We start from the raw sequence: 18,405 nt of genomic DNA on the forward strand, positions 1-18,405 counted from the left end.
ATTCACATTATCATAGTTAAAATATTCTAAAATATAACTACATTTTCAAAATGCAAATTAAAATTAAATATTGCCTTTTCTTTGATAAACATGCATCATAACTACAATGCCAGAAGATGTGGGGGACTGTTTGCAGGTGCAAAAATAGCAACTAACATCAACATTCTTCTTACACTTACAGAGAAAATATTTAACAGGAAATAATCTGTATTATTTTGAAAGAGATTATTTTGCCTTGATTGTAAGGTAATAACCAAACACTTTCCCCATTTTGAAGATGATTTACAAATTTGTACCAAATAAGCAATAGAGCAAGACTTGGTAGCAACTTTCTTTAGAGATAGAGAACGAATAGATCTGACTGTGTTTATCCAAGTTTTTTTTTTTTTTTTTTTTTTTTTTTTTTTTTAATGCTTTATTAATTCAATGCCACAAGAACATGAGGTATTACATATTCAAATAATCAAATAAACATTAGCTGCCAGAGAAAAGAGAGCGAGAGAGAAAAAGAGAGAGAGAAAAAGTTACATACATTTCAATGATTTCAGAGCATTACATGTTTTCAGTGCTTTTTTGTTTTCGGTTTGTTCCAAGAGATTTAGATATAATTTAAAGTCATTTATAAAATGTACAAAATTTGGTTTACATTGAGCCCACTTTTTCTTATGTATATGGAATTTTCCTAACAAAATAAACAATTGTATAATATATTGTTCTTTACTATTCAAATTTTCGTTTTCTGTATAAAAAATTACATCAAATATACAAATTTCTATCATACCTTCAATTTTTCTGTTAATATAGAATTCCAAATCTTTCCAAAATATTCTTGAATAAATACAATGAAAAAAAAGATGTAAGATAGTTTCTTTTTCTTGACCACAAAATTCACAAGAATATGAAATATTAAGCTTAAATCTTTCCAAAACATGCTTAGCAGGATAAATTCTATGGAGTATTTTGTAAGACACTTCCTTAATTTTGTTATTGATACAAAACCTATTTGGCAGTTTCCACGCTTTAACCCAATTGATATTACCAAACAAAGATGACCAAAAAAATCTTGCTGCGGGTAAGGAGACAGAACAAAGAGCATTTCTTATAATCTTATTGCTACACTTTTGCTTTAAAACATCAGTATTTTCAATGAAAATGTTACCAAAAGGATTAACTATGCTGATTTCTTCTAAGTTACAGTTTTTTAAAAGTAACATCACACTCTTTGGAATTGCATCAAAAACAATCGCAAATTCTCTTGGTTTAACTGGTAATTGGAATTTCTGAAGAAATTCAGTATACGATAACAAGTATCCATGGGAATTAACTAACTGTCTTACTAAAAGTATACCTTCCTTGAACCAAGTATGATAGAATAAAGATTTGTTTTTGAATAATATGTCTTTGTTGTTCCATATGAAATATCTGTGGGGTGAAAAATTGTGCTTATAAACCAATTGCCATGCTAACAGGGCTTGTCTGTGAAAACCGGCCAATTTAACAGGAATTTTGTCAACAGAAAAATTACCTTTCAACAAAAAGTCTATGCCTCCAAGAGTATTAAATATATAATTAGGAAATGCATTCCAAGGACTTTCTCTATTTTTCATAAACTCTATCAACCATTTAATTTTAAAAGTATCATTGAGAGTATTATAATCTAAGACCTCCAGTCCGCCTTGCTCTTTAGGATTACAAATTACCTCCTTTTTTAAATAATGTGGTTTTTTCCTCCAAATAAAATTATAAAGAATCTGATCTAGATCTTTAATAATTTTGGGAGGCACATCTAATGATAATGACGTATAAACAGATCTAGATATACCCTCCGCCTTTGACAATAAAACCCTCCCAAATATCGAAATGTCCCTCAATAACCACAAATTAAATTTCTTTTTAGTTTTTTCAATAATTGGTTCAAAGTTTAATTGACTCCTTTGTTTTTCATTTTTACAAATTATTACACCTAAATATGTTAATTTATGTTTAACTGGAATATTTTCTATTTCTGAAGAGGAGCAATCTTTAAGGGGAAATAATACAGATTTATCTAAGTTCATTTTAAGGCCTGAAACACCAGTGAATTCCTCAACGTATCTTATTATTTTGGGTACTTCAAATTTGTTTTTCAAAAACACTGCAGTGTCATCAGCAAACTGGCTAAGTTTGAATTGTACACCTAAAGCTGTGATACCATTAAACTGATTTCGTTTTATATGCGATGCTAAAACCTGAGTAACTAACAAAAATAAAAAAGGAGAGAGAGGGCATCCTTGCCTAATGCCACGATGAATATCAAATCTTTGTGAGGTGCCATGCGCAAGTTTGACAGAACTATTACACCCACTATACAATGTTTTGACTGCTTTCAAAAACATATCTCCAAAACCAAACCATTTAATAACTTTGAAAATAAAATTATGAATCACTGTATCAAATGCTTTATAAAAATCAATAAATAAAATAAAACTATCATCCTCGATAAAGTTATTATAATCAATCATATCTAATACTAGTCTAATATTATCCCTAATATGACGGCCTTTCATAAACCCAGACTGTTCTATATCAATTATTTTGTCTAAACCTTGCTTCAATCTTCTAGCAAAAATCATTGCATACAATTTACTATCATTATTTAATAAACTAATAGGCCTCCAATTTTCAATAAATAACTTGTCTTTTTTAGGTTTGGGAATCAATGTTATAATTCCTTGTTTTAATGAAGCAGGCAATTCTCCATTTTGTATAGCTTCCACAAATACTAACAATAAAAAAGGTAAAAGTTCTTTAGAAAAAGTCTTACAAAACTCACTGGTTAGCCCGTCGTTGCCTGGAGATTTGTTATTCTTTAATAAGTTAATGCACTCTCTCAACTCTTCACTATTTATTTCTTTATCACAATTATTCTGAAAGTTCTGGTCTATTTTTTTGGTATCACTCACTAAATTATTTAAAAAGGTATCCATATTTGAAGTAGCTGATATAGGAGAATACAAATTACTAAAAAACTGAGCAACATATTTTGAAATAACTGAAGAATTATCTACTAATTTGTTGTTAATCATTAATTTAGAAATTGAGGCAAAATCATGGTTTCTATTTTCAAGGCCAAAAAAATATTTTGTATTTTTTTCCCCTTTTTCTAACCATTTAAGTCTAGTTCTAACAAATGCTCCTCTTGCTTTATCCTCATAGATCTTATCTAATTCAATTTGCAATAAATCTAATTTTTGTAACTCACAATCAGTTAACAGTTCCTTCTTCTTTTTACACAAATTAAAAATATCCTCAATTATAGATTTTTCCTTAATATTATTATTCTTTGTTTCTAATTTTCCTTGATTAATAAATGCCTTTCTAATATCAAACTTCATTAATTCCCAATACTTTCCATATGATTTTTCTAACTCTGCAATTTTTCTATATTTTTCAATAATACTTTTAATTTTTTCCTTTAAACATTCATTTTCAAGCAATTTGTTATTTAATTTCCAATAGCTGCCATGATTTTTAACTAATTTGTCTTGTACCATATTTATTTTTATAAAAATTCCTTTATGATCTGTCATTATGCAAGGTTCTATCAATACAGAGGTCACATTATTAGTTAAATCATTAGACACTAACCAATAGTCAATACGAGAATGAAGAGACGAGTCCTTATTACTCCATGTATATTCTTCCTTGTCTGGATTTTTACTTCGCCACACATCAATAAGACCCAATCTTAAACATACATTTTCCAATTCACTAGAAGGGCCTGTTCTAGTTTTAGGAGGCCATCTATCAATGGTTTCATTAAACACAGTATTGAAATCTCCTCCCCAAATAACTTGGGCTGAAGGATAAAGGGAAATAAAATGCTGAATCCTAGATTCAATATGTGAAAAAAGTATTCCGTTGTTTACTTTGTTATTGGTGGCATAACAATTGACTACTACAAAATGTTCGTTATCCTTATTTAACACAAGCAATATCCATCTACCACAGTCATCTTTTTCGTAGTTTACTATTTGCCCTGTAAATTTATCTTGTAAAATAGCGACCCCCGCTGAGCGGTTACTGCCAAATGACAACCAAATCTCTTTTCCCCACTGATTTTTCCAAAACACAGCATCTGAAGAACATGCGTGCGTTTCCTGAATTAAACAAAAATCTACATTTTTCCCTTTGCAATACAAAAATAAAGCTTTTCTCTTCAAAAGATCACGAATACCTCTGGCATTGATAGAAAATAAAGAAAGAGACATAAACGTTCAACGATTAATTAAGAACCACAAGAGTAAAATAAACCTAAACTCTAGACTTTTACATAATGGGATCCTCACAAAAGTTCGACAAAAGTAGCTATTACTATTTTTAAAGTTGCAAACATTAGGGAAAGTAAAAAGTAATGAGCATTCAGTTCCAAAAGTATACATTTCTTATTTTCTTTTCTTCTTTTCCCAAACAAAGATTAACATGTCTTGCAAAACACCGCCAATTGTGCAGACTACAACAAGACGACCATAAGCCTATGTAGGACCGTTGCCTCCTTCAAGACTAATCTCTTTCCCGTCTACGAAAGCCCTCGCTCCACTGAAGTATGCATTTCTGCCTTCTTTCCTTGCTCTCTCCACAGTCGGCCAAAGACGATTCCGTGCTTCCACGTCAAAAGCTGTCAAGTCCTCCTTAAATCGCAGCCCCTTGGTAGTTAGACACTCGTTGTTTTTTGAGTTTTTCCAGATTAAATCTCTGGCTGTACGGGAAACGAATCTTATGATCACTGGTCTTGGTTTCACTCTTCTGCCATCATCCGAATTTTTAAGCCTACCAAGCCGATGTGCCACATCCAAACCATCTGCTACCACCCGTTTATCCCCGTCCGAAACCACTGCTTTGCAAACTTCCATGACTCTCGTTTTCACGTTTTCATTAGTTTGTTCGGACAGCCCATACAAACGCAGGCACCATCTGCGGCTGTAGCGTTCCTGATCATTAATTTTTGTGTTCATTTCCTTCACCTTTTTTTCCAGAAGAGCATTCGCATTTTTCAGCATTTCGTTTTCTTTCTGCAGGACCATCACATCATCATGCACTGAGGTGAGAGATTTGCCCAAAGCTTCAATGTTGGAAGAATTCTCTTTAACCATTCTTTCTAGCTGGTCGGATCGCTCATTGATTTTCTCAGAGAGAATTCGGATAATATTTTCCTGCACGTCATTCAAAGAAAGTTCAGTTTGTTTGGAAGAGGAGTCAACGACATTTTTATGTCTTTTGGGAGGTTGATTTTTGCTTGGTGTGTTCGGACAAGACTCACAACTTCCTCCGCTTTTCACTTTACATGCATACGAGTGAGTTTCGTTAAAACTTCTCTTCTCTTTTATAGTATCAACCTCCATCTCTGCGCCAAGATCCTCAGCCATTTTTCTGAAATGTGCAGTAAACCTGATGATTTCTTAATTAAGTTTAGTTTTGATGCAGCACTCCAACTTCAATATTTATTCAATCTCGGCAACTATTAACAATCTATCAATAGTAGCTAGCAACTTTACGGAATGTATACGACCATTTGTGAGAAATACCCAATTTGTTTCTCAGCTTAGAAAACCACTACTATCCACGGCGCCATCTTGGAGCTCTTTATCCAAGTTTTCTCCACTCTCATATGAACAGGCCAGCGTCACACCTGTTCCTTCACCTAACAGTCATAAGCCACACCCATTAGCTTGCTCATTGGTCAACTGTCCAGCGAATCCCGCCCTCTGGCTCAGGGAATTCCGACGTCATAATAATCCCTGCCAGCCCCGCCTCTTATTCTGTGAGTTTCTACACGTCCAGTTTGGTGATGGCGTTGGGTCATCCGGGTCAGAACGCGTCACCTGCGGGATAGAGACTCCGTCGAGCATCCTCAGAAGTGCGCTCAGACGAGGAGCTAACTTGTGACATCGTTTGAAATGTCACCGGACAGCTGAGAACTCATTATAGTGACAGGATTTAACCAAGAGGAAGAAACTTCGGTTGCCATGTCTCTCCTGTGCGTGAGAGGTGAGTGCTGATTTAAATGTGTTTTCTGTCTCACGGCGTGTGTTTGCACCTGTCCGCGCGCTGTCACACTCCGCAGGTGTTCCGTTTCTTTGAAAGTTCAGCCGCCAGAGCGATTTTTCAAAACCATAAACATCTTACTATTTACTTTCTCCGACATGTTTGTCGTTTTCGTGAAATAGTATACAGTTTGTTTCAGTCAAGTGATGCTGTCAAGATCAAGCAGGCTGAAATCTTGTATAATTTGAGGTTTGTTATAGGTTTGATGTAGTTTGAGGGAAGCAGCTGTTTGGCGTCGTGACGTAATACAGCTCTGCAGCACAAACAGGACAGTGAAAAATAAAATCTAGATTTCTAAATTTATTGGGAGAAAAAAGAACAATTAGGTGTTGGCGTTATTCAGAACATTATTAAAGACAATTTAGTAGCAAATAAGGGGAAAAGGCAAAAATATATAGGTGAAACATTGAGTGTGGTTTGTTTAAAAATACTAAATTTATTATAGTAAATTATAATGTGTATAATATTGGAATAATGCATATAATATGCCAATATTTTTACATTTTAAGTGATATATTGTTAGGTGAGTATATATATACATTTTGTATATACATTTAAGATATCATCATGAAAATATTATATATTTTAAATATATTTTGTAAAATATAGTGTTTATGTATGAATATATATATATAAGAATTTTCTTTGTATCTTTTAATATATTTAATTAAATTCTGTAGATTCACTATTAAATAATTTTAATTAGTATTTAAGTAGTTGTTATTTACTTAATTAGGGTAATATTTAAATATAATCACTATAAAAATACACACAAGTAAATACTAATTATATAAAGTAAATACTAATTTATTAAATACTAATTAAAATAATGTCATATGTTTACTCATCTGTTTAATTTAATCTATTTAAATATGTTAAAATAATACATATTCTAACAGTGTATCTATCTATCTATAAACACACACACACACACACACACACATAGAAACAATAACATTTATGATATTTTAATACAATTTATTTGTATAATATTAATAGATAACTTTAATTGAATATTTTAACTACTATAATTAGTGATTTAGTTGAGTTATTAACTTGCTGTATTTTGTAAATGCCGCTGGCTCATCTGGCTCTTTTGAATGAAAGCAGATCATTAATTGATTATTTAATGAAACATGCTGAATGTGGCCTAATTTTCTCTCACATATCACACAAGTATGTCTGTGATCATGGGCATCATCACATTTATTAAATCAAGTATTAATACTAAACTAATAAATAATGTATTATGTTTAGCGAAACATACCTTTACTTTGAGCCTGCTTTTCTTCATCTGCTTTTCTCTTCTTTCTTTTTTCGGCTCTGGAAAGATATCGTTTGGATGCCATTTAATTTCAAATTAAAATACCATCAATGTGCATTGCATAAATTAGAAATACGTCGATCAAAAATAGCAACCAGACTTATGACATTATATAACTTTAGACTTATTTAAGACACTTTCTCGAGTATATATCGAAAGGAATTTAAAGAGATATGTGGCTAAGTGGAATATGTGGAATCTGTAGCCTACTAGGAATACGTTACGACATTCTAGTTCACCCAATAGCCAATAGTGGGAGGTGTTATGCTAAATAGAGTGTGGTGCTGCTGTGTATGTTTCTAATCTTTTTTTCGCTTTTATTTAGATAGTTTATTATTATTATCGTTTTCAGCTATTTGTCATGTATGAATTATTCAGAGATATTCTTTTAATAAAATATGTTTTGCATTTTGCTCACCGTCATTGTGAATTGTATTGTGTTTAATCGGGTCTATGGAATACACAAGCATTAATAATAATTGGCACATGACCACTCGTACTGTATGTGGACATTTGAAAAAATAAAACAATTAAAAATGCGTGACATCATTCGTGGGGCCCTGAAATCAAACTGGGGCCCCAGGCGACTGCCTGTTGGTCGGGCCGGCACTGGTCATGTGTGCTCTCATACTCCTTCAGTGACACACACACTCCTTTTATCTTCGGTCACGGACCAGTCGCAGATCAACATCTCCATTATTTCCTCTCTTTCTTATCTACGCTCAATCTGCTCCAGTGGCAGTGCTTGCTTTGTTGATTGTTGTCTTTGGTGAAAGTGTCTCTGCTTAATGTCCACACAATATAGCTTGAAGGCTGAGGGCAGTGAATGTGGAGGGTGGGACAGGGTCCATACACTGAGAGTTGCAGGCTAATGTGATTTCAACAGGGACTGGGCTGTTTGACAAAAGAAAACACATGAAGCAAGCTTAAAAAAGAAGCACATGCAGAGTACATTTTCTGTGGAAGAGTTTTAGTTTGAAGCATGAAGTGTGTAAAAGGTGTTTGATTTTCCTTCCTCGTAAAAGGGAAACCATACAGGCTTTTTACCCCCAACGCCTCCCTTACTCAGGAACTTGTGTTGATATACAGCGACATATTTGAGGTTATGCAAGTAAAGCAGAAAGAATCAGTGGAGACGAGCAGATTTGCACAGATACAAAACTTCCATATGTAGCACGTTCATCTCCAAACAAGTCAATTATTCAGAGAGACAAAGGAAATGTTTGTGCAGAACCCAGACTGTGATTAAATTCCTCCGTGTGTCTCACAAGAGCTTTTATTTCATTGGTTTAAAGTTTAAAAGGTCACAGCTCTTTTCTCATCACACTAACAGTGTCCTCAGTTTTAACAAATTACACCTTTTACTCACATGAAATGTCATTGAAGTTGAAGTTTTGCTTTGTGGATCACCAGTTAGAAAGCTCTTTTGGCATGGTTTAGATTGTGTTGTAGTTTCCTCATTGTGCTTTGTTAAACTTCACCGGAACGGGAGGATTTGAGTGTTTGGACACGTATTTACAATATGCATCCGAACCTGATGTAATACAATTGCAAACTTATCCATGCCAGCATACGTGCTGCTGTCATTACACCTAAAGACGACAAATGTATAATATAATTAATTATGATGAAAGAAATGTTTATTACCAAAAATGTAATTTATTTGAAATGGAAATCTTTTTTAAGATTGTATATTATGTTTTTTGCTATCACCTTTGATGAATTAAATATATCTTTGCTGAATGAAAGTATTAATTCACAAAATAAAAAAAAAACTTAAAAATATATATCTAAGTGAACTACTATTACAAATGTATTATTAAAATATTATTTATTTATATTAATGGTTTTTAGTATGACATGTTTTATATTAATTTATCTGTATTAACCTTAAATGTAAAATTAAATACATATTTATATAGTATATAAATCAAAAGGGTATTGTCATTTTGTATTTATTTTATATTTGTTTAATTTAGATTAGAGTAGAGTCATCATACATAAAGTACCTTAACTGTAGGTGTAAAACGTGTTTAATGATGTTGCAGAACATTCCACATTTGTCAAGTGAAGTGATCTCCCCTTCTTAGTGTAGGAAGCAGTGAACACTGGGTAGGGTGCAGAAGGACAGCATGAGCACAGGTTGTTGTATGTACAGTAAGAACAGTTGTTTAGCTGATGACTTCCTCTAAATATCGTCCTCCGTCATTAACTGCGTTTACACTAACCTCAGAAGCATTCCGGCCTTTCTGACTCACCGTCCGCCTCTTTCATCATGATCAAGGTTTTTCTCCTTATTTAATGCTGTTCAGACAAAAGGCCTATCTCCATGGTGATGTCATTACACACACAAATGAGTGATCTCCATGCACCCACATAAGACAGACACAAAGAACGGCCGTGTGGGGTCACGTGGACTTCAGTGTGTTCGGTTCGGTCCGATCTCTAGACACATTTGTTGTGACTTTGCAGAATAATTTAATTGGTGTATGTTTGCAGACATCTATCAGATCTGCTTTATTATAGATGTGTATTTATTAAGCATGCATGCATGGCTGGGTTTTACTACATCCACTGACAAACTCATTGTGACCCCCTGATGGGGGAATCAAGGTGATGTAGTGTGTTGAAACATTTATTGCAAGCAGAGAATGCATTCGGTTATTGTTTTTCAGCAGTTTTGCAGGATTAACCAAGTGAATTGTCTTGTTGCATATATATATATGTTTTAATGCTTTATTTGATAAGTCTTTTATTATTGAATGTCATATAAGAAATTAATCCATTATGGTATTGATTGAAGCTTCACTAACCTTACATGCAAAAAATTTCACTCCAAGAATTGAGAGAGTTTAGTTGAGTAAGTGAAGCAGATTGATTCGCAAACCAGTAAAATTAATTTGTTCAGTGAAGGAGATCCATTCAGTTAAAGGACAGAGTCATATGAGTTATTTGTTTGTCAATGACCACGTTTACATGAAAACCAGTAACCTGACAAGCTGCATTTACATGACTTCATTAATAAATCAGGTTATTTCCCTGTAGTGACGTTAAAATATAATCATTTGCATATCTGACTTAGAGTGTACCATACTTTTGTCCGTTGTGATGTTAAATTAAGCTTGCAACATGTTGGGAAACTTAGAATATATAACACAGCATTGTGACTGAACCATTTCTACTTCTGCTGCACGATATGAGAATTTTTTAAAATTATTTTCTGAGTCATGAATAAGTCTGCTTTTGTGATATATTTCCTTCTTTCTTTACTGCAAAACGTTTTGTCGGTCTAGATGCACTTAAATCTGCACTAACGATGCGTTCCTGTCACGTATCACACATGCGTACTTCAATAAGCCGACAGAAAGCAGATTATTGCGTTTACATGCAGTGCGAAATCAGAGTAAGAGGCAAAAAACTACCTGCTGTTAGCGTGTTATGCTTACAGCGTTTATGACCTTACTTCAATAAAAGAAAACGGGTTACCGCGTTAACATGACCAAGTGTGTTTTTGGCTTATGAAGCATAATAGTCTTAAATTCGTGCATGTAAACGTGCAATCAGATTATGCTGGATGTGCTATTTTGTTGGTTTTTGTGTGTAGCTCATGAAGACATTAATATTGTCTTGCTATTATTTTACGTGATCTAATTAAGATCTTGCTTTAGATTTTGTGTCAATGTCATCTGGTAGTGTTTTTTATTTGGCTATAAATCAGCTCATATTTAACTAGGCCCACTTCTCACACTGCACAGGCCCCTTTCACACTGCACGTCGGACCCAGCAAATTGCCGGAACATTGCCGGATCGCCTTCTGTGTGAAAGCAAACACGACCCGGGATTGATTCCGGGACTGATCCCAAGTCGGGGACCTAGTCTGGATTGATTCCGGGACTGATCCCGGGTCGGGGACCTAGTAACATTGCCGGGTTCAATCCCGGGACGAGCACTGTGTGAACAAAAGCCAGATCTAATGCCGTGTCGTAGTGATGACGCACGTTATCGTGTGACTCTTTTACCGGTTGTTTTGAAGGAAGATCAACGTTCACGACAAAAAAAATTTGCAAACTATATTAAGCAGAAATCAGTTAGTTCCTCAGTTTCCGCGCTGACGCCGATATCGTTCACAAGCTTAAGGGAAAGTCTAACGTGTCTAACGTTTTCGACTCGTACATTACACGTCACGCCCTGATGTCACGTGTCATTACGGGATCTATACGGGTTGTGTGTGAAAGCACGCACATATCCCAGGAACTGGGCAGGATTTGTTGTGGAAACCTGGCAACCCTGATCTGAACGCAAGTGCTGGAGATATACTTTTAATTACAGGAGCATCTTTACTGATGAGATGCGTATGCAAATCGCATTTGATTTTTTGCACAGCCCTAGTGTGCGCTTATGTGCTGTCTGAGAGGCATATGCACAAGAAGACTGTGCTCATAGAGTGCGGGATTTATTTTTGCTGCTTTTATAGGTCTTCAAAGGTTAAATACACACACTGTTATGTGTCATATGTGCCTTATTTGCAGGTATCCTTGTAAACACAGTAATATACAGTAATATAGTTCTGAAGTGAAAGCAAATAGCTGAGAAAGTAAACATGTTACAGTATATTGGATCCGGGCAGCTCTTAAAGTGACAGCAGTCTAATATTCCTGCTGTCTGTCATTTATGTTAATCAAACAACAAAAGAGAGAAAATCTCTCTCTGCTCTTGATTAAATCACTTGTGTTGCATTAATAAAAAGAAATATACATTTAATTTGCACCGTGAAGATTAGACCGTGTTTTTATACATTTGATTGATTACATGTTCTACTGTAGTTTTTTTGTCTTATTGCTTGTAATTTGTTTCTTATTTTTTATTTAATTGCTGACTGTTTACTACTTGTCTTCAGTGAGCCTGATCTTTTTTTTTTGCATTTATTTATTTTTTCAGTTTAGGCTAATATTAGTTGTGTGATATTGACACTGGTGACAAGAATTATGAAATTTCTATGGTATCAAAAAGTTTATAGCAAAAATAACAATATCATGATATATATCATTACCGGGAAATAAAATTGTGCATATCATCATATAAGATTTTTGTCATCGCCCACTCCTACTCATATTTGTGAAATATAAATTCACAGTTATACTTTTTTTTCCATGTTGGAAGCATCCCATTGTGGAAGGAAAAACAGGTTTAAATGTTGTGGCAGACTGACATAAGAAAAGAAACAGTCCCTGTATTGTAATTTATCTTGAAGTGGTCATATCCATCATATTTTTAGAAAATCGGGTAAATTTAACATTTAGCAAAACATCCACTTAAACCCCAACAGCAAATAATTTACTCTTTAATTGTAAATGTCAGAAGAAACCTTCCAAAGGAGGGAAAAAAAGAATAAACATTTATGATATGTCATGATATGACTCCTTAAGTTTAATTGTTGTGCTCCAAAGGTACAGAGTGAGTGAGTGTCTGATACTGAAGTGAGTGGGGGGATTGAAGATCTAATCCTCTGTCCATCTGTTGCTCTCTCCGTCCAGTCATCCAGCTCCCTCTTCACTGCAGGGTCGACACTGGTCACGGCTGAATGACACAGTTTACACTTCCTGGGTTATACTACCAGTCAATAATTATGATTTTTTTAAAATACAATTTTGTAAGAATTATTTTATGCTCACCAAGGCTACATTTATTTGATCAAAAATACAGTAAAAATGTAATATTGTGAAGTATTACAATAATTGAAAATAAAAAGTTTGGAGTATGAAAAAGAAGAAATTAAGTTTTATTTATCGAAAATACATTATCAAATGTGACCGTAAAGAAATGTATAATGTTACAGTAGATTAATTTCAGATAAATTATGTTCTTTTGATCTGTTTTCATCATTAATATTAAGAACCATATTAATATTTGAGCACAATAATAGTTATAATTGAACAACAAATCAGCATGTTAGAATATAATATTTCACAATATTACTATTTGCAATTTTATATTATTATTAAAATACCCATATACCATCTACTATTTGGTTCCATATATATATGTATATGTATATGTATATGTATATGTATGTATGTTTAATACTTAACATTTTTGTACATTTTTGTACTTTTTGTAATGCCGTAAGGAGAAGATGTCACAGAAAATCAAGGGGAGAAAGAGGTTTAAATAGACCACTACTAGTTACCCTTCTGAAAAAAAAAATTATATTTAGACCAGCCTAAACCAACCAACCAAGCTGTTTTTCTGGTCTCAGTTGGTCTCTTAGTTTTCAGATGGTCAGGATGAGAAAATATCTGGTATCAGCTAAGCTTAGGCTGGTTTAAACCTTTTTTTTTTTTTTTGCAGAAAAGTTCTCAAGTATATTCAGGGATAAATGCAGTAGATTGGACAAAGGTGACGTGCAGGAAGTTCCAGTCCAGCCGCCCTCTGTCTAAACACAGCATTTCAGGAAGGATTGAAACTAAACGAATGCATTGCTTTCCATTATTAGCACCCCACAGTAATGAGTCAATGAGTTTCCACTGACACGCTGACCCATTCCCCAAGGCCTTAAAGAAACCTAACCTCTGTTTCCGCTCAGCTAGAAATGTGGAAAACAATCACACATTCTGATATTCCTCATCGCACAGACTTCCTGTGACAAAACACACTGAACAGTGATTGTCAGAGTCGCTTTCTGGGAACACATTTCTTGCATCCGTGTTCCTCATTGTGTTGTTAACCTTTGTTGCTCAATCCTAATCTCAACATTATTATGCCCCACAAGGCTTGTGTTCCTGTGTGCGCTATGTCTTGTCTGATATCCAGAGAGAGGTTACAGCAATATGCATTAGTAATCCACTGTGATGTCTCGCGCTCTGCCGTCCAATCCCAGCATCCATCTGGCATATCCATCCAGCCACGGGCCAGCACACGGGCTCAAGCAGCTATCAGAAGTAATCTGCCCTAAATCACAGCTCAATCCCATAATAGTTATTGTATGGCCATGGGCAGGGTCTTAAACAGAGACAGGAGTATTGTTCAAAATGGGGTTGGTTTTGCAGACACAGGGATTTTTTAAAAAGGGATTTACATTGCTTCCCCACCACAAATGTGATGCATATAATGTATGTTTATCAGTTGCTTCATTCATGATTTCCCGCTCCCTCATACTGTATGTGGATTGCAAGGATCTCAAACTTACTTGATTAAGTATTATTGTATGGCTGTCAAACCTTTTCTGAACAGATTGCTGTCAGTCTTGGAAGGCATTTAGCCTATACTTTAGTCTTTTGTAGTCCGATATCTATCCAAGCCATTAAATGAATGTGTGTTAACCAACTAGGTAATGTTAGGTGCATCATGAGATCAAGCCTACTTTTGAATTGCTTTCCCTTCACTCTTCTGGTCTGAGTTATCAAACAAAAAAAGAATAAATTAACAAATAACTGACCAAATAAAGAAAATATTAGCAAAAAACAAAAATCTGTAAATAAATTCACTGTATGTATTTGTAATGTCTGTGTGGCTGTTAAGAAAAGATTTCACAAACATGTGACTCCATCATTCAGTATATGGGACATGTAGGATTATGTATTAGATAACGTGAATATAGTGTCTTCATCACTATGTTTATGTTTAGTATTTAAATATGTATATTTTAAATTACTAATTAAATCCAAGCACAGAGTGCACTAAAATTGTTGATAAAATAAATAGATAAATGAATAAATAAATAAAATCACATGTTCACTCTTGTTGTTCCAAACCTGTATGATTTATTTTCTTTTGAGTGCTTACTGGTTCATATACAGGCTCATCTCATACATTTTTATTTTTATTTTTTTTTGTAATTTAATTCAAAAAAGCAAACTTTCTTATATATTTTTTATATTTCAGCTTTTGTTGATCAGTGTTGATGATTGTCTTCTGAACAACTGTCAAGTCAGTAGTCTTTCCCATGTTTGATATTGCCTGTTCTAAACTAGCCCAAAAGGGAACCCAGTGTTTATACTCAAAATTTATCAAACTAATCAAGCTCAAAATGGAATATAAATTTTTTTTTTGAGATACTGAATTTATTTTCCTAAGCTGTCAGTCGTAACCATCAGAATTAAAACAAAAAATTAAATTCTTGAAATATTTCAGTTTGTGTGCAATGAATCTAGAATATAAGAAATTTTGCTTTTAAAAAAAAAATTAAATTACAAAAGAAAAGACACACCTGTAATAGGAAGTCACCAGGACTTTTAAAATATTATCTTCCTTTGTGTTCGTCTGATTACAATTTTTTTTTTTTTTTTAACCTAAACTTGTGCCACTGTACAGTATGTAACTCTTAGCATGATTATGTAATTATGTTGTCTTTCTGACTACTTTTTTTTTTTTCTCTTGCAGTTAAGAAAGCCAAACTCCAAGGACCTCCGGGTAAGCAAAATCTCACATGTTTTTCTGTTCTTTTAAATGCAATTTAGAATTATGTACAAACAATATTCAGTTTTCTCTGGGCCATTGAAATCTTATGTAAATCATCTAGGTTTCATGATTCTTGAACTGTGTGGGATTTTGAGAGTTATTTTGGTACAATTTACACTAATGCAGTACCACTCAAATCACAGTACTTCACATCACGTTACATCTACATGATATACTTTGTTTTCCTCAGAAAGCTTGATTCTCCCGCTGAAAGTTCAGGGTTTCATTTGATAACTGATTCTGCCCTCATGCCATTTATCTTGTTTGAGTCCCAGAGCTTGTAGCTTGTGAGTTAGTGTGTAAGATCAGTGTAGGTTAAGCCCAAATCCCCACACCCTCCCTATCTGCAAATCCTCACACTGCTGGCCTTCACTTCGATCCTGTTAGCCAGACTACTGTGTCCATGGACAGGAAGGTGACTTGTGTGTACTGTGTTTTCCTGAAAATCATAATCTACACGTACAAAAAAGCTCTGCAGCAGCTCTTGGATTGTAATGGGATGTCACAGGATGCCTTACACGGTGCTTATTTTCACAATATAGGTGTTGGCTAGAGTTTAAGGGAGGTGTGAAGCTGTAAACCTATATGTAAATCTAAGATTTTGTGCCTTGAGCAATGCTTAGATCTGCAATGAGTTTTTCTAAAAAGAGATTCTTTACAAAAAAATGAAATTTTGTCCTCACAGTCATGTCCTTTTTTAAAAAAAATATATATATTTTTGGTCCACAACATGCTCGGCAAAAAATCACGTTTCGTTTTCTTTTACAAATATCTAAATATTTTTATATCAAGAGATACATTTTTCTTTCCAAGCAAAATTAATTCAGATATTAAGTCTTGTTTAATAATAATAATAAAAATCTGCTAAAAGGGCAAGAAAAATAATATTGTTTTCCCTTTGAATAAAGAAAATTGTTCTTACCACATTGGCATTTTACAATTTTTTTTTTACCCCATTTTTTTTCTTGTTTTAAACTTTTTTTTAAAAAGAAAATTTTGATTGTATTTTCTGAAAACAAGACTTAATTGCTTAAAGGATACATTCACGTCCAGAATAAAAATTCCCTGATAATTTACTCACCCCCATGTCATCCAAGATGTCTTTCTTTCTTCAGTCACAAAGAAAAAAAAATTATAAGGGAAAACATTCCAGGATTTTACTCCATATAGTGGACTTCAATGGTGGCCAATGATTTCAAAGTCAAAAATGCAGCTTCAGAGGGTTCTACATGATCCCAGCTGAGGAATAAGGGGCTTATATGGAGAAACGATCGGTCATTAAAAAAATTAAAATAATAATAATTGATTCACTTTATAACCACAAATGGTCTTCACACAGTGCGTAATCCTGCTGGAGTTTTCTCCTCCATCCATTTTTGTAAAGGGCATTTGACTTTTTTTTTGGGAAGAAAATGACAGATTGTTTCACTAAATAACACCCTTATTCCTCTGCTGGGATTATTTAGAGCCCCTTTGAAGCTGCAAAATGTATATTTGACCTTCAACTAGTGTTGGGCGATATGGTCATTTTTCAAATCATCATATCTTCAGCTTGTGTGATCGACGATACACAATATTATCGTGCATGGGTGGAGCAAGAGACGAGAGTGGTGTTTTAAACCACGCAGGTGCACGAGAGAGAGCCTACGGAAATAATCAAAACAAATATACTTTCAAACATAATGATAAACTAACGTTAAATATAAAAATACTGTCTGACGCAACTCCCATATCGCGCATCCTGTGACAAATCTGCCACATCTGCTCATGGAAGTTATCAGTCTAAATGTTCTGCGAAATCAGTCAATGGTGAAAATCAATAGTCCAGTATTGTAAATTAAAACAATAATAGTTATTATTATTATTATTATAATTGAATACATTAATAGGAGAATGAGCCTAATATAGTCTTGACTATTGACAGAGACATCTGCTATCGTGGATATCTCTGACTATCATCGCTACACAATATGATCGTCTATCGGCACAACCCTACCTTCAACTCATTAGTCTCCGCTGAAGTCCACTATATGGAAAAAAAATCCTGGAATGCACATGAAAATCTTGATGTCGATATCTTACAACTTTGATCTCAAAATTCTGAATTCTGATACAAACTTGCAACTGCAAGAAAAAACTCACTTTCATTGTATGGACACAAACCAAAACAACACCAAAACATCTTTTGTGTTCAGAAGATCATGATTAACGAGCTGATATTTTGAGTACATTTATATCTCATTTCCATTAAATTCTGCATTAACAATCTCTACAAATAGTCCGTCCCTGCATAGTAATAAAAGCAGACAATGCCTGGTTTATCTGAATGAGACATTAGTGAGCAGCTCACTCCCTCTGGGACTCTAGAGCACTCTTCACTCAGATCACACCCGATCCTGAATTTCCCAATCGCTCTGTGCCATCACTTAAACAAACAAGCAGCTCAGCACATGTCAGACTGCAGTACTGTGTCACTGACTCTATTGTATCAGAGAGTAAACAGTCGCTTGAGAATACGCCTGTCGGCCTCTGTCTGTGAC

At 34.1% G+C, this 18,405-nt stretch overlaps 1 protein-coding gene across 3 annotated transcripts in view; it reads left to right on the plus strand.

Annotated features, from left to right (window-relative positions):
• The first annotated feature begins 5,817 nt into the window (after positions 1–5,817).
• The window catches only part of LOC127966700 (protein unc-13 homolog B), an 86,287-nt gene continuing 73,699 nt past the window's right edge, over positions 5,818–18,405 (plus strand). For all 3 annotated transcript variants that reach the window (XM_052567882.1, XM_052567883.1, XM_052567884.1), the window contains exons 1-2: positions 5,818–6,027; positions 15,788–15,817. In XM_052567882.1, coding sequence (XP_052423842.1) covers positions 6,006–6,027; positions 15,788–15,817 — 52 coding nt within the window. In that variant the 5' untranslated portion in view covers positions 5,818–6,005. The remainder of the gene's footprint in view (positions 6,028–15,787; positions 15,818–18,405) is intronic.

This window comes from Carassius gibelio, chromosome B10 (genome assembly GCF_023724105.1).
Source record: "Carassius gibelio isolate Cgi1373 ecotype wild population from Czech Republic chromosome B10, carGib1.2-hapl.c, whole genome shotgun sequence".
In the NCBI taxonomy this organism is placed as follows: Eukaryota; Metazoa; Chordata; class Actinopteri; order Cypriniformes; family Cyprinidae; genus Carassius; species Carassius gibelio.